Genomic DNA, 26,091 nt, shown 5'->3' with positions numbered 1-26,091 from the left:
ATGAACGGGTAACACTGAACAGAGCACGGGCAACATGTGGAAGTCCAACTGGAAGCATGAAAAAGTGGGAGCTGGTTGAGACTAGCGTGTGTACATGTGGATTCCCAGAGCAGACGATGGAGCGAATCCTTAGATAATGTCAGGATGGGCCCAGCTGCACTGACCATGACCTAAGAGTCTGATCCCAAGAAGCTGTGGAGTGGGTTCGGTGTTGGAGCGACAACCTATGATGACTATGACTATTACTACAACTATTACTACTATCACTACAACTACTACTACTTCAAATACTTTTACTACTACTACTACGACTACAACTGCTATCTCTTCTATCACTACTGCTTCTACTATTACCTCCTCTAATATTACATTTCTATTCTGTCTTTTATCTTCCATTATATTCTAGAAAGTTCCCGTCTCTCATGCGCCGACCCGCCCCTATCACTCCTATCACACCCCAGGAACTCCCTATTCACACACTAACGAACGCCACGCTAACGCTCCATTCACACTCCAACCACCATAGCGTACATGCGATACAATGTATACTCCATTTTATTTTATTTGTTTTCAGCGTTCATTAGTTTATTTTTGCGCTGACGAAGGGTTTGCACCCGAAACAACCAATGTCTGTTTTGTTCCCTTCGAAGCCTTTCCATTATCCCCTTTTTGTTAGTATTTTTACGACCCCGGGCTTCAGGCAGCCCACACTCCCCACTGTCCTCGAACGGGTACCTGAAGAAAAAAAATAATCTCGGCATTATGTAGTAATCGATATCGCACCAAATAACACCCATCACTATTTAGCGGGCTATTTGTTTTGTTTCGCCCTCGCCTCTTCAGCTTTGCTTTTCCCCATCACAGACCTCTCGTCTGTGTCTGTGCTCCCCACTGCTCCAACTCCAATGTGTAAGCAAAACATTATTTCTTTCTCTACGAATACCGAATATTGTACCAGTTTATAGGTACTTCAATCAAGTTGACAAGTGACAGTCAAACGTATCTGTCTAAAACATTAGAATTAGACTAAGTCTAAGTCTTAGACTTAGACATTCCAATTCCAGCCATACATATGTACGTTGTTGATTTAGATACATATCATTATCATTTTGATTTGGTGTGATTCCTCTTCTATTGCCATTACCTTATTCAAAAAGTGTAAGCTGAGACTGAGAGTGAAATTGAGATCTAGATAAGAGTGAATCACCTCTTCGTGCCAACGCTCGTTAGCGGGAGACATTCCGATACATACAAATGGATACACATCCCCGTATTCTTTCAATTTGTATTTTAACCGTTGATCTTTTATCAGGCGTTTAAGTTTATTTATTCAATTTGTCATCATATTCTAGTAGAAGCATTTTAAAAACTCTAGAACTAGAACAAACCTTAGATTTGTGAAAGTTTAACATTTCCTAATTTGACCATTGTTTTGATTTGTGAAGTATTGATTGAAAGGTAGTGCAAAGCAGTCCGAGGGTTTTTTGTTTTTTTCTATTGGAAAAGGCTGTTCGGATCTGAGTCTGAATTGCTTCCCATGGCAATTCGAACCCCGAGTCTGAATTGCTTCCCAAGGCAATTCAGACGGCAATTCGGACCCCGAGTCTGAATTGCTTCCCGTGACAATTCGGACTCGAGTCTAAACTAAATAGAACTCTGAGGCTAATCAGGGTCGAGTCTGAATAGTCTCCGATGGCTTTTCGATTCGGAATACTGCAATGAACTTATCATTAGTGAAACTCTCAGTTACTATTCCGTTTGCAGCTATAGAAACCGTATTGGTCTTCCTAAACACACACACATTCATGAGTATCTCTTAAGTCATTAAAAACAGAATAATCACACTCACACAACACACACACTCCCCCCAACAACCATTTCCACAACCCAAGAGCCGGCGGCTTTTTCTCTTTGATCTCGTATCGTATCACCATGTGTTCTCCTCTGCGTCCAGCGCCTCGGTCGTTGCGGGTTAGGTTACCCCCCCCCCCCCAAATCCCATTACCAATTGATCATTTTCTCTCCATATTCAACTAGTGCTTATTCTAATTAAAAGGCACCTAGTCCAGAATTATCTAATAATATTAATATTAGTAGTATATTAGTACTCTGCCCCTACCCCAGTGGTGGGGCTCTATTGCATGGTTTGTAGCCAAGAAACGCCTCTATTTTTATATTTAGAAATAAAACAGCATATTTTTTTAATTAAAAAGAATAAAGATACTGCTTTTTGTCAAAGCCCGACCCATACTGCCTTTTACTTTTAAATAAAACGCTCAATGCCCAAAGTCATATTATTCGCCTTTACCCGCACTTTTCCGCGGCCACAAATGGCAATATATATAATGTAGATATGTCATGCATGTATCTTTTGTAACATGCTCATGTCAAATCAAATAAATCTTCCAATCATTACACAATGACACTCTTTTATCTATGCGAGTGCAAATTGATTGTTAACGTTAACAATAGCGACTGCAATTGTAATCTTCCAAAGACCATGAATATTTAGATCTATGTTTTGTTTTTTGTTTTTTTGTTTTTAAGGTGCTTGCAACACATTTAGGTCATATCAGCGCCAGTAAAAAGGAAGAAATTGGATAGTAAAAAGTTCTAGAATTACAATTAAAAAGTACCCAAGACAAAGGGAAATAATAGATCACCGCTTTTGAAGGTATAGTCATCTTCGGGAGTTTGCTCGCTCACTCGCCCTCCTACTCGACTGACAACTGAGAATGAGCAGCTTCCCCCCACCCTACCATGCTTCACTTTCGACCCAGTTTCCACTTCTGACACTTCTTGTGATTGCGAAGGCGCATTGTGGCAGGAGTCCGAATTGCCACGGGGAGCAATTCAGACTTGGGTCCGAATTGCCACTTCGTTTTCTATTAGGGTTAGCTCGAGATCGGAGGATTTTTTTCTATATTAGGGTTAGTCATAAGTCTTAGCAAAGGTGCTAGGGTGTTTGTTCCTATTAGGGTTAGTTAAGGGGCGGTTTGGGTCTAATTATTAGGAAAATCCTTCAAAAATTTGATTTTGAGATTTTGGTGGAAACTTATATTTTATTATCTTAGAAATAATATAAATGAAGTCCAAATTCTTAAAGTAGACTATAAAGGCACGAAATACACAGTCGAAAATGGTACAGGTAGTAAGAAAAGTGTGAAAAACTGGAAGCCATTTTGCTATTTTCTCAATATGTAATTTTTCTAAGGGTATGGGAAACTGTGTCAAACGTTTCTCAGAATCTATTCAATGAAATTGTCTGAAAATTTCCACAGTTATCACAGAGATAATGTATTATGTCACCATAGAGAAATTTTTTTGATAAGATTTGTGAATTTTAACTTATATCCTAAATCTGAATTTTTTATATCAATTTTGTCATAACATTTTGATTCTCAACTTTGTAATGATCTAATAAAAATTCCATGAGCTAAAGCCGTAAAATCTCTCTATGGTGACACACTATGGTACAATGTTGACAAGAGAGAAGAATATGGAGGTCATTCCTTCATTCGTTTTTGTGGAACGTTTGCCACAAGATTGTTATATTTTTTTATGTCAGACCCCCAAATTAGATCGCAAAATGGGTATCGACACAGATAATTAAAATTTTTCACCATAAATGTTGTTTTTTAACCCATATTGACGATACAGAATGATTAAAACCGCCCAATATAGGTAATTAAATTTTTTTTAGAAAAGACCCAAACCGCCCCTTAAAGATACTAGACGTCTAGGTTTTATTTTTTCTTGGGGTTAGTTGAGGGAATATTATTTGAGTTGTTATCCTTTGTAGGAGCTTTCGGAAGGCCTCCCTCGTTATCGTTTATCGTGTCATTGCTCCATTTTTTCTACTTTCGGGCAATGGTAAAGGAGTGAGATCCCTGTCGCCATTTTGCTTTGGGCGCACATAGACATTGATCTTTTGTCATGCATTTATTTATTCAATTTGTCAATATAGATCTAGGTCTAGTAAAAACTCTAGAACAAACCTTGATAGATTTAGATTAGTGAACGACGTTTAAACTTTCCTAATACTAATGGGAGTGACTATTCTCATCCTTGATGAGAATAGAGGTAGTGGCACCCTCTGGCTATTCTCACCCACAGATTAGTCTGTGCTCTCACCCAATCATCATCATCATCTCTCACGTGACTGCTTTTAGTAATACTGAACGTAAGGAGAGGAACATACTCAACAAACACCTTGCAGCGCATTCAGCGAACAGACATCCCCCTCCCTTTTTTATTTTTTTTCATCGACTTTAGTAAAATACCTCTTTGAAAATTGGGCGAGTCTATTTCGCTTAGCTGTGAAAGGGTGGTATAGCATATTATTAGACAATAGACTGAATTCCTATGAATTTCCTATTTTCTGTAAATTACAAAAATTTTTAACAATCCAAAAAAAAGGATGACTATCATAATTTGCGATATTTTATAGAAAGCAACTAAAAGAGAGAGAGAGAAAAAAAAAGATCTAAAAGAAAAAAGGGGTGGGGTATTTATCATTTTCAACATTCAAAGAAAAAAAGGGGGGAAAATAGAAATGAAAAAGAAAGAAAAAAGTGGCGGAGATGGGACTTGAACCCATAGTGTCGATTATGACAAGACTTCTCAATCGGCTTACCCATTCGGCCACACTAACCACATAAATATTGACGCGTATTGTTTATATATAAATAGTAATTTACTATCCCTCAACTGATTTGTTGTTTAAGTAATTTTATACTTTTATTGATATTTCATTAACTTTACTTATTCTTATGTGTATGTGAACGTTTTCACATTCTCGAAAGTGAATAAATGTTAAACAGAGCCGAGTTTCAAAAAAGTCTACGGAATATTGGCAAATGTTTGGGAATGGCCTACTGACCATGGATGCCAGTTTTCCGGTATATGCCGGAATTCCAGTTTCACAGCTCCCATAGAGGGCTGACTCCGGTTTCAAGTTTTCTGAGATATGAAAAGAAAAGCAGTGGTGCCAAAACTCCGGTTTCACCGGAAAAAAACTCCGGTCTGGAGCAAAAAATTCCGGGCTCCGGGCAACTTCCGTCAAATTCCGGTGAGGTCAATTTGTTCCAAGGATACCTCCCCCCCCCCCCCCTCTCCAACCACAACATCATCATCACTGCCACTAGTATTACAACCATCATCACTACCACTACTACTACAACCACCACCACACCATCACTACTACAACTGCTACAACCACCACAACCAAATCGTCATCACTACCACTATTACTGCAACAACCACTACCACATCATCATCAATACCACTACTACAACAACCACCATCATCACTACCACTACTACTACAATCTTCACTACCACACCATCATCACGACCTCGACTACTACAACCACCACCACCACATCATCATCACTACCACTACTACTACAACCACCACCACCACATCATCATTACCGCTACTACTACTACTACAACCACCACCACCACCACATCATCACTAGCACTACTACTACAACCACCACCACCACATCATCATTACCACTACTACTGCAACCACCACCACCACATCATCATCACTGCAACTACCACTACTACTACAACCACCACTACAACATCACTACCACTACTACTACAACCACCACCACCACATCATCACTATCACTACTACTACTACAACAACCACCACCACCACCACATCATCACTACCACTACTACTACAAGCACCATCACCACTTCATCTTCATCACTACCACCACCACTGCTACTACAACCACCACCACCACATCATCATCACTACCACTACTACTACAACCACCATCACCACCAAATCATCATCACTACTACTACTACTACTACAACCACATCATAATCACTACAACTACTACTACTACTACTACTACTCCTACTACTACTACTACTACTACTACTACTACTACTACTACTACTACTACTACTACTACTACTACTACTACTACTACTACAACCACCACTACATCATTATCATCACGACCACAACTACTACAACCACTATACCACCACCACATCGTCATCACTACAACTACTACTTCAACAACCTCCACATCATCATCACTACCACTACTACTACAACAACAAGCACTATCACATCTTCATCATCACTACTACTATTACTACAACCACCAACACCACATTATCACCTGTACTACAATCTCTACCATTAGGTTTTGGCGCTTTACTTCATTTGAAATAAGGAAACTTTGGGATTGTATTTGGCAATGTGTTTATGTATCATAATATAATTCTAATCAGTTATCTATTTAGAACTATACAATATGTAAACACAATGCCAAATACCATCCCAATTCCTTTTTCTTGTGTGCGGAAATTCCTCTTTCGGCGTTGAAATTCCTACGAGTGGTGTCTGAAACTCCTGTGAGCCAAATTTAAAGTTGGCATCTCTGGAAAAGAAAAAAAAACAAAACAAAATGAAGCAATCACTTTTACCTTGCGAGTGTCAATAATTGTTTAGAAATTAGCATAGAGGGTAAAAGCTTTGATATTACATTATAATTATATAATTTAAGGCATTATAATAATTGTTATATTCTCATCCATTGTTTTGGTTGATTCCAACTTTGAAATATTCCACGTGTCATAATGTGACAACTCTCTCTCTCTCTCTCTCTCTCTCTCTCTCTCTCTCTCTCTCTCTCTCTCTCTCTCTCTCTCTCTCTCTCTCTCTCTCTCTCTCTCTCTCTCTTCCCCCCCCCCCTCCCTCCCTTGTATGCCTCTCCCCTCATTCTCCTCTTTGGGAAGATAAGCGAAGGTGGCAACCTAGTCTCAGGTACACAAAGCCAGTTTCTCTGCCATTTCAATTTGTTTTATATATAATATTTTTTCAAATTTTATGTAGACACTCCCAATGTAAGAATCTAATGACCTGTTGTGTAAATCTGCTGTTGGAATGGCTGAGGGACAAGAGATGATTTCAGAAGATGCCATCATTTCGTCACAAGATGACAGGGAAGCAATCAGAACTGGTGGGATGAAAAATAACCAAACTGGTGTGTTGCATTTTCGTTTTAACCATGTCTTTTACATATTATTAATAATTGTCAAATTCACAGAGATCTCTCTTTTTATTTTTATTTTTAATATGATAAAATGATAATTGTCTGTCATTGATCTGGAATAAGCTGTACATCTTTATTGACATGACAGTCAAAGTTCCAGTATGAACTTGGCTGAGAAACCTTGAAATCTTTCCATTTATTATATTTCTCTTCACCAATTAATTTTGAAATTAATAATGCAAAATATACTACATACAAAAAAAATTTACTGCCACTTAATGACTCAGATTTTTATATGCATAATTTATTTTGTTCAGGTTCATAATTTGAGTAGGTTACCAAAAGTTTGAAAATATATTTTTATCATGCAGGTCACTTAAAAATCTAGTAACTTTGCTTTTCATTTGAAATTTTCAGAAGACAGGGAGGAGGGATGGGATGGAAATTCTGACCAGATGGGGATGAGGATGGATAACATCTCGGAAGAGATGGATTCAACAGAGACCTCACGAAAAGTCCCTAGGAATTCACAAACCTCTAATCTATCAATGACTCAAGTCAAACGGGTATTTATGGATTAAATACACAGATTTACATTTGCTTTTGACATTGTACATATGCATTCTTACTATTATTCATATCAATAATTAGTTCAAACTTTATTCTTATTTCGATTCAATTTAAAAAAAATTTTTACATACCCTGGTTGATGATTGAAATTCCATACAGATAGTCTAAATGTATTTGAGTGAGGCCTGCTATACTATAATAGTAATTTAATTAAACAACAATAGTAGTGAACACACAAATGCTTGTGTAAACTTTGTTGTTTGTAGTCACTCATAGAGAATTGATTGAGAACTATTTACACCACTATGGAAATGATTTTGTACGTCATAATCCACTGCTAGCAACAACAAAAAATATAGCACTGTTAATTAAGCCCTTTAGTGCGGTATCGTGAGATGTCATTGCCTAGGTATTCCATTAAGGAATATAGATAATCCACCAAACGTCTGATGTCAACAGGAATCACTCATATTATCTGAACTGAGCAAATTGGGGGTTAATAATCTTGCCCAAGGTAAAATACGAAAGTGCCTGATATGCGGCTTGAACCATGGCACAGTGCAATGCCTTAACACCACTCACCCACTTCACGTCGTCGTCGTTCCCCCCCTCCCCCCCCCCCCCCCCCCCCCCCCCTCCCCACTGTGCACAATATGGATCATGATAATTTATTTTTTTTAAAGACTAGTACTAGTAGAGTACTATTATGATTTTATTTATATAATTTTCAACTTCAATATTTTATTGTATTTTTGATTAATCTGATTTGTCAATCAAATTTGATGTCACAGGTCCTCAAAATGCCAGGATCTTTTGATAATTCCCCCATGGATATGGAGTCATTATCAATTTCAGATTTGCATGATCTGAAGTGTAAATTGACTGATGAACTGAAAACTTTGGAAATAGGGAAAGCAATTGGTAAGTTGTTATTTTATTACATTTTCAAATATTGCTTGCATTTTGAAATTCAGGGATGATTATTTCCTTAAATGCCACTTTAAAGGAGATTTGTATATTATGTCATGAATCAAGAAAACAATCTGTGATTCAATTTAATAAATTTTCAAAATGAAATATATAAAGCACAGAGTAGCAGAAATAGCTTTTCAAAGATTCAGAATGTTTCAGAAATGTTTTCGACGTTTAAGTGCTAGTAGTAATGTCATATGTTTGGAGCCATATCATCAGTTTTTGGATTATTTTTCACTATTTAACACATAGAAACTGGTGAAAACGAAATATTTTCCAATAATATTTAGTATTGATGTATTTATGTATCGATGTACAACCTCATATATATGAATATCATTTATTATTATTATTATTATTATTATTATTATTATTATTATTAATATTATAAGTCCTAAATAGATTGGATTTTATATGAATGTGAAAATTCTTGTTTCAAGGAGTGTTGGAAATTCCTGAGAGATAAATTTAAAGCCGGCATCTCCATATTGTACATCTTTATGTAGATGTCTGTATTGACCTAACTTCAACATTCAGATATTATATATATATATATATATATATATATATATATATATATATATATATATATATATATATATATATATATATATATATATATATATATATATATATATATATATATATATATTATGCAACAACCACCCACCAAAGTGAAGCTAAACATAATTGAGACAATTTTTTTTTTTCATATTAAAGTATTCAGAAAAAAGATTTTGTATTATTATTCTTTTGTTGTTGTTGTTTTTTTTTTTTTTTAATATATATATTCTTTTCAGGGCTTTTTTTTTTTCCCACTCCCTGCAACAATTTTTGCATCACTTTCTAACGTTTGCGACCATGATGGCAGCTTGTTACAATTTTGTAGCAATAAACATATTTTTTAATTTAGATTTTATTTGTGTTCGCCCCTGTGGATTTTTGTTTAAACTTTAGCCTTCTTCTTTATTACATGGAAGAGAATGAAGATATCTTTTTTAAGCAGATGGGTCGTTAGTAACCTTTTGGTGCTATGTCCTATAACTATAATTATGAGAAAGACCATTCAATCTCTCTCTTATCAATTTCTTTTTTGAAAATGTGTATTCGAAAAAAAAAGCTGTGATGAAACCCAGCACAGAAAATATCACAGATCTGCGGGCTTCAGTGGCAGAGTTGAGAGACAAATTATTTCAAGTGTCAAATGATGCTTCATTGACACAGCTCATCATTAAAAGGTAAGATAATATTAAGGATATTATTAATAATGGTCATTGCTAATAGTGTAATTCCCAAATTATAGAGATTTCCTGTGCCATTTACATTAAAAGTGCAATTGGACCATTGTACCATTAAGGATTTGCATTAAATTATTCACAATTGCAGTCAGAAAACAATCAAAAATGTTAAAAAGAATTGTTTTTTTTAGATTCTTTCTAACTTTGCCTAAAGAAGAATATTCTTAAAAATATGGACTATATCTTTAGGAATACTCATATTTACGCAGTTTTAGAGGAAAAAAAGAAAAACAAGGATGTCCTGATAATTTAAGGTGATAAAGGAGGTGGTTGGGATGGACTGCGATAGGACACTAAATGTTATGAATGTGTTTCTGGTAATATTGTCATCATATGGACAATGAATACCGAATACAATTTTGATGGGAGTGCAAAACATATATAAGGTACTCTACTTTTATTTAGAACATATTATTGTACTTATTATATATATCACTGCTTGTTTTGTTTCAGGTTTTTGATTTTCCTTGCTTTTTACATATTCCCGCAGAATGGGTGTCACTTTGACCCATGGATTTGGTGATAAACTGCTCCATAGTCAAAATTTTATAATACCTTTTCATCAACTTTGAAGGAATCCTGGAAAAATAGGTGATTTGGATCACGATCAAAGTGATCCTTTCCATTGGTGGAGAAAAAAAGTGATAATAATTGTCTACCACTGAAAATAGATGGATGCAGTTTCGTAAAAACATATAAAACAAGCATTTGGTCCTAAAATCAGACCCTCTTATGTCGAGGTAGCCAATGCTGTGCAAGAGGAATTGTTGTTTTCTCATCACAGGGTTTGTTTTTTTCCCCATCAAAAGGGGACATCCGATGTATTACCCTGTAGATATTTAAGATATCTTGCTGATGGTTCAGAAAGAAGGAATCAAATGCTATAGCCGATTTTCAGAAAATTTATATTGACCTTTGGTTGACAGGTATTCTTAAAGATAATTTTTCAGGTTTTGCTTGTTCTTTTTAGTTTATGTGGTAGTATTTAGGTTGTTTTATTTTTGTTCTTTGTTTCTTTTGTTGTTTTTTTTTACAGATTTTATTGAGACCCTAATATTTTCCCTGCGTTTTCTTATTTCTAATCAGTTTCTCATGTTTTTTCTATGTTGTATCATCAGCTTTATGTATTTTCTTTCTATATGAAACAGATTTGAGATGCAGATACTCTTAAATGAAGTTATATTCAAAGAGGAGAAAGATGAAAGAGATATAGAAATCGTAAAAGACATGTGAGTAATGTTTTGATATAAAATACAGTGGTTGTAATAATAATATAATAATAATAGTATTTGAAGTCTCTGTTTCCGGTCAGTTGATCCGCTGGCAATTTTAAGATATTTACAAGAGTGTGAACTTCTGCAGGAATTGTAAACAAGCACTTTTAAAGATCAGACGTGTTCATTTTATGGTTTTATAAATGTTATACTAAAGTTTTAACACGACAGAACACAGATCAAGATCGATCCCAGGTGTCGTTGAGATTTTTTTCTGATTTCCCTGTCAATCCAGCAGTTGGGTCTGTTAGATCTGGCATAAAGTACTTTGTGTTAGACTAAGGTCCTATCCGTAGAATAGCAAGCAATTAGACTAACATCTTATCCAAATGATAGAAAGCAATTGCTATTGTCCATTTCATGTTACAGAAATCAGGTTAAACTCCGGCCCCAAGGGTCTCATGACTTTGAAGGATTACATCCAGTCAGATTCAAAGGACAGTGAAGTCAACTATAAAATTGGTCCTCGTCATATTACATTACATTGATATGTAACCAATTGTATTCAAACAGTATTATCTTAGGGTGAAAATTGAATTTTAAGAAGATTTAAAATTTAAGTTATAATTAATGTCTTCAGTAAGGAAAAAAAGTTTTGTTTCTTAAACTTCAAAAGACTTCATTGTCCTCGTACTCGTCAATTTTCTTCATATAGTCCAATCTGATGTAGTACCACATTGTCACAATGGGTAATATGTGTGTATTTGAAATATTGCTTGGCAACTAAGTTTTCATAATCCATTCAATGCGTTTTTATTAACTGATTTAATCTCGATTTTCCACTGTTTTCATTAAAGTCAGTATTGTTGTCGATTTTCCAATATCAATCTATTAACCATTGTGGCATTAAATAAAGATTTAATTAATATTGTCTGTTTTTTTACATGATTTAAGCATGTTATCGTTGTTAGTAGTCTTGAAAGAATGATTTGGGATTGGCAGAAGACTTCTAGAATGCCTATAGAAGGAACTGAATTGGTGTCACTCAGCTCTTTTTTACTGTTTTTAGCCAGCCATTTTTACGATTAGTTCTCACTAAATCCTATCAGACTAAATTTTCCAGGTTTCACATAGTTTTGTTTGTTGAATACGTTATATCCGGCTGGCAGATGTGAGGATTTTACCTAAATGCATAGCATCAGTATATAGTTGAAGCCAATAATCGGAATACCACTCATTCAGAACAGTCATTTAAAAGGACTAATCTAAATGAGAAAAGTGACTCGAAATCAACCATTAATTTGTGGGCCAAAAGTATTACTCTTGAAATTTTTTTTCAGTCAGGAAGACCTGCAAGTTGCTTCAGAAATAATGAGAATTCAGAAGGTATGACTTTTTCAATAATACTTATTGTAATACACCATAAGAAAATCTGATTTCTTAATTACCGTAATCATATAATTTGGGTCCATGATATATTCTCTTGTTATTGAAATATATTGGATCATTCATATCCTTATGGTAAATGATATTATTTATGAAATGATTTTGATAAATACCAGATACCCCAAAAGTTGTCATTTCCGTAGGGGAAAAAACCCTCACATTTCTTTTGCATCACACAACATGATCATAACTTTTTTTAAACTTGATCATTCAACCATTGACAGGTTTGTATCAGCAAAAAGTACAAATTTTTTACTAATATAGATTTTAGATCAAGTCAATCTGAAAGATGAATATCTTGTTTCTATTTGTAACAGGCCTGTAAATCTTCAGACAATTGTCAGATTTCCGACATTACAATTTTGCTCGATAAAATTCTGTTAAGTGCTGACATTGATTTTTTTAAAAGTAAAATTAAAATTTGTAGCATCAAAAGACAACTGAGAAAAAAGAAAATACAGTGGACTCCGGATAAGACGATGCCCAGGGGAACCGAGAAAAAAATCGACTTATCCGAAAATCAACTTAACCGGAGTGTAACCAAATGAGCAAAAACGCATTTGAACAAAGCAACCCAATCTAGAATAAGTATGTCCCTTCATATCGCGCTGTCTCTGTAGTGGTCATCAGAGGCTCCTACTCCCAATAGAACCATAGAGGAATTAGAATACATAAAAATCGGAATTTGACATAAAAAAGCGGAATCAACTTACTGTTAGTGACTTTGACATGCTTTGAGCAGAAAATGTAATAGACAATCCAAAAGTACTTAAATGATTAAAAATATAAAATGTGTAAAAATGTACAGATTGTGTAAAGACTAAGAATGGGGTCAAATAATAATAGAGAACACACAAGTCCAGGCCGTCTGAGAACAAAGTATTGAATGGATGGATTTAACCTTGTCAGGACCCCACGCACACACCTAATCAAACAAACGCAAGTGCCGGTACACAGGGCTAAAATTAAATAGGGAAAGAAGCTGACCGTACTCAATATTATTACCAATATTATTACCGATTGAAGCCAACATATAATATTACCAAGGTCATTGACCTCACGAATTGGAGTCACAATAATAATAATAATACTTCAGTCAACCCCCCTCCCAAACATATAATATTATCCGACATCAGCAGCACACACTTTGAAGGCACTAATCATACACAAAATGTGTGTTGATTGACCATAGGAGATGCTGACGAAATAAGCCATAGCTCACTTTTTTTTCACTAGAGATTTTTAAAAATACTTTCCTCGATGGGAAAGGAAAGGTGGAAAGCGGAATTTTTGCTTTGAATGTGGAATGTATACCAATTAAGTGAAATTATTCCGCGAAAAGCGGAAGGGTAGGAGCCTCTAGGTCAAGGTCATGCTTCTTGTAAATCGTCGAGACAGACAGAAATAGCCGGTATGCCAATTTCCTATGCGATGATTTTCTGTCGCGTGCCAAACTTTCCAAATGCATCGAATCTTCCTTTTCCGCGATAGGTTTGCCATTGTAGTTGTAGACTTGACTTGAATTCTTCTTGATAAAATTGATACTAATTAAGAGGGCCATTACATAGGATGGCCTGGAATTAGAACCCAAAAAAATATTGAACTTGAAGTTGCGACAATGTAAAATTTGAGATGGGGAAATTAAAGTTATTCAATACTGCTTATGTGCATTGAACACGGACGTCAGGCAAAGCACCTACATCACATCGATGTGCGCCAATCGTTCGCGGATATTCTTAACCACTGAAAATTCTTACTGGTAGCTTTTTTTAACCAATGGAAATACTTGTTTATTTGTGATTTTATTGTAGTCATGAGTGATAAGAACATCGACTTAAGCGACATCGACTTATGTGGAGTTTTTTTTTTTTTACTAATGTTATATAGGAAGAAGGGGGAGGGACCAAGAAAAAAAATCGACTTGGGTAAAAATCGACTTAGGCAACGTCGACGTATCCAGAGTGCACTGTAACAGTTTTATTTCATGCCTCGAAAAATCAGTTTTTGTTCCGTTTCGGGCTCCAACTTTAAAAGAAAAAAAGAAACTTTTTATTTGTCGCGTCAAAGACAAAATTAACTAATCAGCTAGGTATATGTTACAGTGAATGACATACTCAGTCAGATGGTGAAAAGGTTTGAACTGAGATATTGCCAAGTTTAGTTAGAAGGTCAATTTTTATCAAAAATGAATTCTTGTCATAAATTTCAACCCTTTCTTGGATAATTGTAATTCTAGAACTTTTTACTATCACATTTTCTTCCTTCGCTGATATAACCTGAATATGTTGCAAGCGCCATAAAACCCTTAAAAACAAACACACAGACTTTGGTATATTTGAATAATGTATTCGTTCATATTTCAGGAAGTTGAAAAATTACAAGTAAAACGCAGCAATGTCAGACTGGAGAATAAAAGTAGGTGATGCCATGCTATTATAAACAAAGTTTAAACATATTTTGAGAGAAGTCTGAAAAGAAACCGGAAACTGGGCATTGCTTTTGAATAAAAAATATTGGATCTATCTATAAACACAGAAACATTGGAAATTCAATTTTCTCTTTGATGGAAATTTCAGCACCTCAATGAACACTAGATGAGTCCCAAACATGTTAACAGAAGAACACAGGGTTCAGAATGAACGTTTTTCAAAACCTGGTTTAGTATCTACAAAACGTCATAGCCGATACGCACTTCACTGTTGGACCTGCTGGAGATTATCAAACAAAAAATGATCTTGCAGAATATTTGATTACCACAGTCCAGATCTGGACTGTCTGACTTTCTCCTGTTTGGAGTCTAAAGATTCATTTAAGGAGAAAGAGTTACGAGGCAGAAGATCTTTTTGAAGAATTTCAAATCTTGGTTTTCACAACTTGAAAAATTCTTTTGGATGGGAATTTTTTGCTGCACACCGACAAAAATGCATTGATCTGCTTAGGGACTTCCCTTGAATAACAGCTAAAGAGTGACTGTCTATCATAGCTGAGTTTCAAGTGGATGTATTAACTACTTTTTCATTAATGACAGAATTCTGGTTTCTTTTTGATAGTGATGGTTATGTTGATCGTAGTGGTGGTGGTGCGGCTTTAATGGTATATGAAATATATATTTTGTATATAATTTATAAAACAACTAAAATCCAGTGGTATAGACTTTGTGTTTAGGTTTGCAGAAATTGCTGTTTTGGCATTGAAATTCCTTTGAGCTGTGTCTTAAATTCTTGTCAGCCAAATTTTAAGTTAGTGTCTCAGTATTGTGTGAATTAATAGAGTATTGGACAGTACGTAGATGATTTGTAAATGACTATGTCAGTATTAACTAGTTTTAATCTCCTCTGCCATAATGATCATTGTTGGCTTCGTTGACTTATCACTCAGAGCTAAAACGTGAAAATACATCTGTATTGGAGAGCATAAAAGTCAAGCAGGAAGAAATTCAAAGAGACATTAAAGAAAAACTCAAGGACAAGGAGTACAAAATGTAAGTACAGTTGAACTCGTTATATACAGCCATTACACACTTTTCTTGGACACAACTACGTGACAGAATCTGAATTAGTGACAAATGTATTCCCCTAATAATCGAACACCCACTCACCATTATTGGTCTACAATTGATCCATCAACCCTCCTCAGTCCTGTGAACATTTTTTTTTTTTTTTTTTTTTTTTTTGGAATTATCAGAATGATCTGCTCCAACTGTGTTATTTATAGTGTGGCAAAATTTCCTTCTTAGCGAAGTAAGCTTTCCTCACGCGATTTGTTATTATTTGCCAAAATTTCAAAATACTAGATGTTGTTGATCATTCTGCTGACCTTAAATTAGGTACTTTGGTAAATGTTGCCTCGGCTCTAGCGACGACCCAATAAATGGGTTAGTGGCTGTGACTCAAAAGCTATTAAAATTGAGGGTGATGTAAAATACTAATTTGTTTTCCAGGTCTGATGGATTGTGACATAAACACATTCTAAAATATATTTACATTAATAAAATTTTTAAAAGCAAGAAGACTTGAGCTTTTATGTTGTGCAATATCCACTAAACATGCTGAAAGCACTTTACAAAGTGTCCCTGACCAACAACATCACACAACGTAGAACGGGACATGATGACTGTAAGGCGATATTACAATATTTTCCGACAGAGACAATGCTGTTAACAACCAGGTGCTCATTTTACACATGAGTACGGTGAGAGAATGTGAGTAAAGAGCCTTTTCAAAGGACTCAACTATGCAGCGAGAGAGGCTCAAACCAAGGACCTTCCAATTCGAAAGCGAGTGTCATACCACAAGACCACATAGTCACACGAGATTTGTTTCTCAAACATATCAGCATTTCTTATTGTGATTTTATTCTGTCTTTCTCCTTCAGGCTAAAATCGGAGGTGGAGACGAGATCTAAATACGCAACAATTTTGAGGAATATCATTCCCCGATTGGCAGTTTGTGCAGGACATATTGACCATGACACGCAGGAGTTGATAATGCAATGTGGAGAGCCATCAAACATTTAGCAGATTCACCATATTTCATTTTTACTACAGTGGAATCCTGATAAAAGCCAACATCTCCGGACCAGATATATTGGTTCACTTTAAGCAACGTTTGCTTTATCCATTGTCCATTGAACACAGAAAATTTGGGACCAACAAGAGGTGTTGGCTTTACTTTAAGAGTGCTGACTTTCTGTGGATTCCATTGTATGATTATTGTCATTCTAAAGTTTTATTTCACCATTGTTATAGGCTGTTCACCGTATTATATGAATTAGTGGACCTGCTGCCTCTGTCAAATTTGATCAAGTCCTGATTTCTCCGCTAAACCAATACAAATTTTATTCATGTGTATTACTTGAACTCACAAATCAGGTAGTAGTAGTAGTAGTCCTTCAGAGCCATTAGGGCCATGGAGCCGGAGTTTATCCCGGTTTTTATAGCGTGACACGGACAATAGCAATTGCTTGCTACCCTTTGGATAGGATAATAGTCTATCACAAAGTACTTTCCATCAGATCTAACAGATGCTAGGTGGAAAGGGGGTTCAGAAAAAAAATTTCGACTGCACACGGGATCGATCCCGTTCCCTTTGATTGTGAAGCTAGTGCTCTACCAACTGAGCTATCGGGACCCCACACGCATCAAGAAGACCGGGGAGCAATGTCTCCCACCAGTTCCTTGATCGGAACCCCCAAGGTAAATGAAAGGTGTGGCATCCAAAACAGACATAGAGGCGCTCAATATCAGATGAACTGAAAATGGCAGGCCTCACTTGCGAAGCTACCAAGAAGATGGCCGAGGTCAGAAGTAGATGACAGACACTCGTAGCAGCCCTATGTTCCACGAGGAGTGAAGAGGATTAAGTCAAAGTGTTACTTGAACGCTGATGACAATATTTTTTAAAAACTCATTTACATAGGATGGGTCACTTGACCTCTCATTGTGGGGTCAAAAGATCACTCTTCTTGTCTCTTCATCCTCTCCTTGTGACTTTCTGTACTTAGGCCATAACGGGATCCTCTTTTATATTTATGTTGTAGATTACTTTTTTCGCATGTAAATTACATTTTTTTAAAAGAATTAAATCTGAGCTTTTATATTATCGTGCAATATCTACTAAATGTGCCTGATATTAGGTGCTCAATACTGATGTTTCATATTGAACATAACATAAAATGAATGACATTTCCTGAAAGAACTTTTGATTCTAGGAATTTTGGTACCAGAATTATCAAAATAAGTCGAAAAATACAAAATATTTATGAAAATTTTGGACTTATTAGCAAAAGATTTTTCAGCAATTTCAGACTCTTAAAATTGTCAAAAACAATGAAAGAAACTGAAACTCAATAAACAAAGAGCCACCAAGACATACTTACAGCTCAATTTTTTAAAATGATGATCAAAACAAGGGAACTGTAAAATTAACATGTCGAAAATGGTTTGCAGGCACTTTTTGAACTTTTCCAAAGGAGCCCGAAAAGTAAGAAAAAAGAGAAATTTCAACAATGCACAAACAAGTCAATAATATATCAACATAATTGAATTAAATATCGAATTAAAGGTAATTTCAAGGAGAATGTAACTCAAAAAAGTTTGAACCTGCTGGGCTAAGGAAAATTTTTTGAAAATATGAAATTTTTAGGAAATACTAAAACATATAAAACATTGAAGAAACCATCAAACTCATTAAAAATGCACACCAAATGCTACAAACAAATAAACTTGTTATAGAGGCATATACTAAGTACTGGTACTGATACCAAATTATGACTTAAAAAAGATATCACAATACGGATGCGCTTTCACTGGAGAACGACCTACAATGCAAATAGGCCAATCATACATTGCTCCTCTTCAAAATGAGCATCATATTAAAGCAATGATTCTGTATTCAGACAATAAAAATACGGAAGTCAATTGGTGTGGTCAACCCAACACAGCCTTTAAGAATCTACCATAGATTGTAGCGTGCCAAGTTTAAGGTTCTTTTTCTTAAGTACCAACTTCTGGTAACGATTCTCGTTACGTATCGCTTCTTTGATCTTTGCAGAAGATGCTTTCTGTAAATTTGACTTTGCAATTAACAGCCAGAATAATATTGTGTGTCTTGCTAATTTCTGACATACGTCTTTGGATCTTCTTTTCTTGGTTCATAACAAAATGCTGTCTAATCACATTTTTAACAGACTCCTCGTTCCTTATTTTTGTGTCTAAAATTAGGGGCCAGTGGCCAAAAGTTGAGTCGGCTCCTTACAAGACCTATTTTTTAGATAATTTGCAATCTCGTTCTTCTTACAACTATGAACTGCAGAGCGGTTGTGTACAGTGGCATGTCTACATTTGGACAGATCATAATCAAAATGTCCAAAGGAATTTTCTCCAATCAAGTTGGTCAATGGACAATGGTTTATTGCAGAAGCTGAATCTTCATCAGTATTCTCAAACCTCCCACCTTCAAGAAAATCACTAAGCTGTCTCTCTGTTGCAATTAAAGCCTCATTAGCAATGCATTTGACAGTCAGTGAAATCAATCTAGCATTATCATTATCATCATTAGAAATAAAATCCTGAACACAAATTATCACCATCAACAGAGAAAACAGACTTGGTAGAAGGATTTTAGGTATTACAATGACAGAATGTTTTTAATCATGCATGCGCATTCCATAGTATGAATATATGAAAATGGGAATATTTGACATCACTGTTAACTAAATTCCAATATGGTCCTGTAATCTTCAAGAGGATCAGAGCAAGTGAACATAGCAAACTCATAAGCCTCTGGTCCTGTACATCCAATGACACACTTTGCAACTTTGAATTAACAGTGTCAGGCAGGATACCAGAAGTAAAAAATCTTATAGTTGCATCACAGTGGAATAAAATTGCTGCAGCTGCCTCAAAGAAACAGCTAAAGCGGTTAGAGCAAAAGCTTGGAATAATCGAGTTGGGTTTGAATGCTAGCCAATCAACATGACATCCGTTTTTCAGGTCACCCCTTGGACCCAGAACATCACAAGTGAGATGGATAACTCGTGCAGTGGCAGTTTCTCCATTTCAGTTGAAATGTGACAAAGAATTGTCGAATCCCTACCCAAGGAACCTGTCAGTTGATTCTCAAAGTAAAACAATCCCTTCTCACAGGCTGAACTTAATCCTAAAAGGAATTGCGTATAATAAATCTATATTAATATCATCATCCCCTAATTCAGACATAAATTCCTCTCCAACCTTTCGCCCCCAAAGCTTCATTGATCACACATGAGACTAGTAATTTTTCTCATCATTGCATGATGCAAATTGATAACAGATAATACGAATACCCTTTGTAACATTCTACCAGGTCTTTCAAAACACCCAAGGAAAGTTGCAAAAGACTAGAGGCATCCTCAGATGCAATGGGGATAAAACCCAAATACAAAGTCTTACCCAAGTTGGTTGACAACTGGTGGCTGACAACCTTCTTATGGTCTCGTGATGTGCCATCACAGTGTAAAGTCACATTATCAGCAGCTAAAACACATTCTGCAGCCTGAATATGGTTGTCAACATAATCCTCATCTACCATTTACAAATAATTATAAATGCATGGCAAATCATCAATAAAAGAAATGAAAAATGTTATTTGCACTGATACTAAAAACATTTGGCACATTGGTAGCAGAAACACCTGTCTCAGTGATTACAGCAATTCTTACGTCATCAGTATAAGCATTTTTTCTGTCCTTCTTTAAATCTAATATCACAGGGCTCATTCTCCTTTAACTGTTCTAACTCCAGAGCAGATGAAAGACTTATTTTCTTCCTTGTAAATCAAGTATAGTTTTTTTACACCGTTTCTCTGACAATGCCAGAGCATTACATTGTTTCAAACATTTTGCTAAGTCAGTTTCTGACTTTGTACACTTCTTCCTAGAATCACTTAACGACTTTCGTATCTTTGAAAGGTCACCCTCACTTTTTAATTTATATCTTTCTAAAGAATTGTCCATCTGCATCCTAAGAGACGAAAAATCATTCTCAAGGGCGTTGATCTTTCCAGGAAGGCTAGCTTTGTCTACTTGTAGCGAATGAATCACATCCATCAGAGCAGTCTTCTCAGAGGCATAATCAATACAACTGGTAACAATGGCTAGAGGGACCTGGTTTTGAGGAAGGAATGGGCTTGAGGTGTCTTTAACACTTTTTTTCACTCAATAATAAGTTGGAAGCTAAGAAAATGTTCACTGGCTCTGTGTTCAAAGATTTTGTTTTGTTCAGATACAAATACTTCTTGTAGACAGTATTGACCAGATATGGAAGCTTACTATTTGGATTTCCAGTAAGATTATGTATCCAAAGAAATACAAATTTACGAGGCAGTCCCTTAGAAATTCGAAACCATTCCCGATCAACAACGACTTATAGGGTTACAGATATCATTTGGTGGAGACTTAAACGTACACTTTGAAATACCAAGCGATGACAGAGACTCAGAAATAAAGTCCAAATCTACGTCTGAGTTGAGAAATATAATCGCTGGATCTTCATCTTGAAATGAAGTAAACTGCTTGACAGTTTTTTTAATAATAGTCTCCAAATTGATGAAAACGTTGTTAAACCAGCCAAAGACAGATGTATCTTGGACAACCATTCAGTCGTCTTAAAAAATAAATAAACAGAGATTATTAGTATTAGTAATGGAATGATTAGTCACATAATTCTGTCCTGTCAGAAAGTTGCACTGAAAAGTGCGCAAAGTTGCACCAGAAAATCAAGGAAGTTTCACCAACAGTTGAAAAAAATGGCAAAAGTTGCACTATATCAAAAACTGCAAAGTGGATAGATAAAAATTAATGTATTCGCATAACAGGACAACACCAGGCAACATGATGATCACACTGAAGACAGAATTGACTACTACTACTACCATACACAAAGACCACACTCAACACAGTTCATTATCATTATTATTTGTTCACTACGACCCTGAATAGTTTATTTAATCTAATAAGGAAAAAAATGGGGCACAGACATGCGTTCGTTATTTCCATCAATTTGTTTAAAGCGTGTTCGACTGTATAACTGTAATGTACATCAAGACTAACGCAAGAACATGGAATTATTCTACACAATTCAATACTTCTTGTTCAATGAAGTTATTGTAATACAAAAAGAGCAGAGATTTGAGTGTTTCTTCTCTCAAAGATCTGCGTCTCTCTGAAAACACAAGATTGTAGAGATAAAAGCTTCTCTCAGAATCGGCTCAGCTTACACAAGCATAGATATACTTTTTTGCACATTTGGCCAATGCAGGAACATCACTGGCACAGCTATTCCAAAAGATTGTCAAATCAATGGGAAGACACCCTGAAACCCTCACTGCTTTAGGTCCCAAGACCTCTTTGTATTTCTTATTCTCATCTGATGGGACGTCTTTTAAACCCGGCAGGGCATTCAGGCCACTTTCAAAAACCACTAATCCCGATGGGTCAAAAAATGGCACCTGTTTCAAGAATTCTATCCCCGGTTGACCTTCTACGGTCATATACTTATCCAACTTGTCAGCTACAGCCGAAAATGCCTGACAAAACAGACTCTGCAAGGACATTTTACTTGACTGTGTCATGTCATCAGGATATTAACTGATTCACATTGCATGTAATAAATTGCTTGGAAGATTGATATCATAAAGGGTCAAACCTCACTATCGCCAACTTTGGTCCAGATCACAAACTGATGGTAATAATGTGTATCTGTTCACTAACTTAGTGGTACTAAATGAAATGTCTCTAGCTATGTTTCATGTTGCTGTTGGCTAGGGATCCCTCATAAAGCGTTTTGAGCATATTTAGTGGACATTGCCCTATGAAAAAGTTCAATTATATTTTTTACCAGACAATAACGAGGTTGTTGAATGTATGACAAATGCTATGTCCAACAAGACATACACACAGTCTTCTGACAAGTGAAAAATAAAACAAAAACACCTGAATAATCACACATAAAAGTGGAACACTTTTGCAATTTGTAATAATAATAATATATACTTTATTCATCCATAAAAATGGAAATTCGTTTACAGACGTGTCATGCATAAAAATGTATAAACACAAATTTGAGAATCTATGGCGACAACGTATACATATATATATATATATATATATACATATATATATATATATATATGCAAATGCACAAAAATGTAAAAATATACTACCAAGAACCAATAGCAACACTCCACAATAGAACAATGATAGCAACCGAACAAATGCAATATAGTAAACCAAACCAAAACCAATCTCTTTATAACCCTTCCATTTTTCTTAATTTGTCAAAAGCTTGAGTTTTGCCTTTTTCTTGATTGACCACAATCCTGAAACAGATAAAAAATAATTACATGGAAATAATTTATTGTGTTTGAAATCACTGTTCAGATGGCATAATCTCATATTAATATCAGTCAGGTGCACACAAAAAAAAAGTAAAAGAAGCTATAGTTTTATAGGAAAGGATAAGCCGGAAGTTTGGTCTTAAAAGAATAAGATCATAATCACAAAACTGCCTAAATTATACAAGATGAAAAGCAAGCTATCGTTTTAATTAGGCCTTGCAATTCATTTTCAAACAGAAAGGGAAACTGGTTTAGCTTAGAACTTTGGATACCAAATAAATTAGTGTCATTCAAGTTACAACTGACTTTAGAAATATAGACTAAAAAACTGCACTATCAGGGTTTATTTCCACACACATAAATAAAATACTGTCTTAGTCTTATTTTATTGTAATTGAATCGAATACATTATTTCTTGGTGGTACGTGTAATATCCGATAATAATAGTGTTGCTTGTGACAATGTAAAATAGCGATGACACCGAAGCTTAACTTACCTTTTCTTCCTGGAGCCAGGCTGGAAAGGCAAATGAAAGTGCTGAACTTCACAGAATGGTAAGAAGGGTGGATTAAAAATGCGAATCGCTGTTTAACGAAACAAAACTTTTTGTGTATTCACGCATGCTGTGTTGCTTGTGACAAATGATACCAAAACCATTAAACCTCAATATCGGCAAAACCATATCTATTTACTCCAAGATTTGAGTTCAGAAGGGAAATTTATGCTTTTTTCTTATAACAATTTTATAAACATTTAACATGAGCTTTAAAGTTTCATGTTGTGTCTTAGTATTGTGATGTGTTTGATGACACCAACGGTCACAAGTAACACCAACTTTTCAAAAACTATATGAATCTAAATCAGATACGTAATATTCTGCAATTGCAATCAAAAGTAAGTTATGACTTTATACTATTTGTCAAATTTCAGTCATGTGTGCTAAAACATCACATTTAATTTCTTCATGCTTTCTAAAAAGATGATGAGTTGACTTCGTTTTTAGCACATGCCAAACTGCATTCAATTTACACTTTCAAGTTGTTTATTTCATATTTTGTTGAACAGAGTATGTTATCTCTCCTTCATATTATCAATTGATTACAAGCATTAGCCCAATGAAAATAGTCCATAATTAAGTAAAAATTAAATATTCCTAACACTGGTATCAGTCGGGCACCTTTAGACCTTGGCTCACATGTATTACATAGATTTGTAATTATGATATATGTTAGTGAAGTTTTTGTTAGCATTTGACTAATTTCTTTTATCTGTATCATTGTGGTTGGGTGGGACTTTTAATTGGTCTTAGGTAAGAGACGCGTATAAATTGCTTTTTGATCTGTTTTTGGTCCCTGTTTGAACTAGTTCCCCTTTTATCTTACTCCTTTTTAGCGGCATGATAAATAAACTCTTCCCCCTCTCAACTGTGGCTCAGCTGTATGGGCTTTGCTTCATACCCAAAAGGTACCAAGTTCAACTCCCTGCTGTGCTGTGTGGCCTTGAGCAAGTTACCTTACCCTAGCTCACTTTGGGTTGCACTGCAGCTGACACCTGGGTAATTCAAGTCTTCCCTTGTAAAGGACCCTTAAGACAAATTTCCCCTTGGGGATAAATAAAGAGGATATTAAAAAGGGATTGCAAAAATTAAAAAATAAATAAATAAAAGTGTGTCTTTTTCTTTTTCTTTTTTTTTTCATTTCACATGAAAATTTATCTCAACAATGTTAGGGTCACTTTTTTTTCCTTTCAATTGTATATATGTAGCAATATTTAAAATAAATATGAGTATTCGTATGATTTTTGTTTTGTTTTTTTATTTATTTCTTTTATCACATTTCGAAAGAATTTTTTAAAATCCTGTAATTACAATGCCTGCCAATTGTAAAACAATAATTGTACCTGTGTATCTGGGTGGGGTCTTTGACCTCACATGGCGGGCAGAGGTCACTTGATGCATCTTCTATCCCCCTATATCTTGTTTTCTGTATTTGTCTTGGAATGAGATTATTGGGTTTTGTCCTGGCCTTGGCTGGGAGGGAAATGGTCAAATGTATAGTGTTAGTTTTCGGAAGTGATTTTTTTTTTCCCCTCGTAAATCATCTCTCTATTTTTGTTTTGAACATACTTCGTTAACATTTGAGTGTAATCTTCTTAGTAGGATACTGTGCTGGTGTCTGGATGAGACATTTAGGCAATCTCAAACAAAGTACCATTGATGGTATGCTCTTGGAATCTACATCTCTTCCCTATCTGAGCCCATTCCCCTTTTCTTTACTTTTTATTGGGTACTTTAATTGTAATTCTAGAAGCCCTAAAAACAAAAAAAAATTACCCTAGCTGTGTATTTTTCTTAACTTTTATAGTGAGGTGGTTGGGTGGGGGTATTTTGACCCAACATGGTGCGCAAAGATGTCCTTATCGATTTATCTTCTCTATTTCCCTATTATATGTTTTCCTCTTTCAGTTTGCTTTTTGTTGACGTACTTGCTGTATCCATCTCTAATAACTTGATCTTCCTTTAAACTTGCAAATAATATTATGTATCAGTGCCTGTTAATCTACCTACTTTTCTTAACAATTTCATCATGAAAGAAAAAGGCTCATTCAAAAGAAACAACATACAGTATACTCCGGATAATCGCAACTCGGTTAATCGCAACATTTCCCAAGAAATGGAATTAGTT

General features: G+C 35.3%; 1 protein-coding gene across 2 annotated transcripts; it reads left to right on the top strand.

Annotated features, from left to right (window-relative positions):
• Nucleotides 1-803: 803 nt before the first annotated feature.
• LOC144971085 (uncharacterized) lies at nucleotides 804-25,194 on the top strand. Of its 2 annotated transcripts, none has more exons than XM_078911438.1 (10): nucleotides 804-909; nucleotides 6,874-7,024; nucleotides 7,451-7,599; nucleotides 8,395-8,524; nucleotides 9,696-9,813; nucleotides 11,022-11,102; nucleotides 12,428-12,473; nucleotides 14,897-14,948; nucleotides 15,912-16,014; nucleotides 24,800-25,194. In XM_078911438.1, exons 2-10 carry the CDS (start codon nucleotides 6,925-6,927, stop codon nucleotides 24,927-24,929), a joined length of 909 nt encoding a protein of 302 aa, XP_078767564.1. In that variant the 5' UTR covers nucleotides 804-909; nucleotides 6,874-6,924; the 3' UTR covers nucleotides 24,930-25,194. The 2 variants fall into 2 exon arrangements, with proteins under 2 accessions (XP_078767564.1, XP_078767563.1); XM_078911437.1 differs by lacking the exon at nucleotides 24,800-25,194 and adding an exon at nucleotides 16,908-23,000.
• Nucleotides 25,195-26,091: the final 897 nt, after the last annotated feature.

The sequence above is a fragment of the Berghia stephanieae genome, chromosome 4, assembly GCF_034508935.2.
Source record: "Berghia stephanieae isolate SIO BIC M18660-M18661 chromosome 4, UCSD_Bste_1.3, whole genome shotgun sequence".
Classification (NCBI taxonomy): Eukaryota; Metazoa; Mollusca; class Gastropoda; order Nudibranchia; family Aeolidiidae; genus Berghia; species Berghia stephanieae.
Note: the sequence above shows the minus strand (reverse complement) of the source record. Positions and strands in the feature narration are given on the sequence as shown.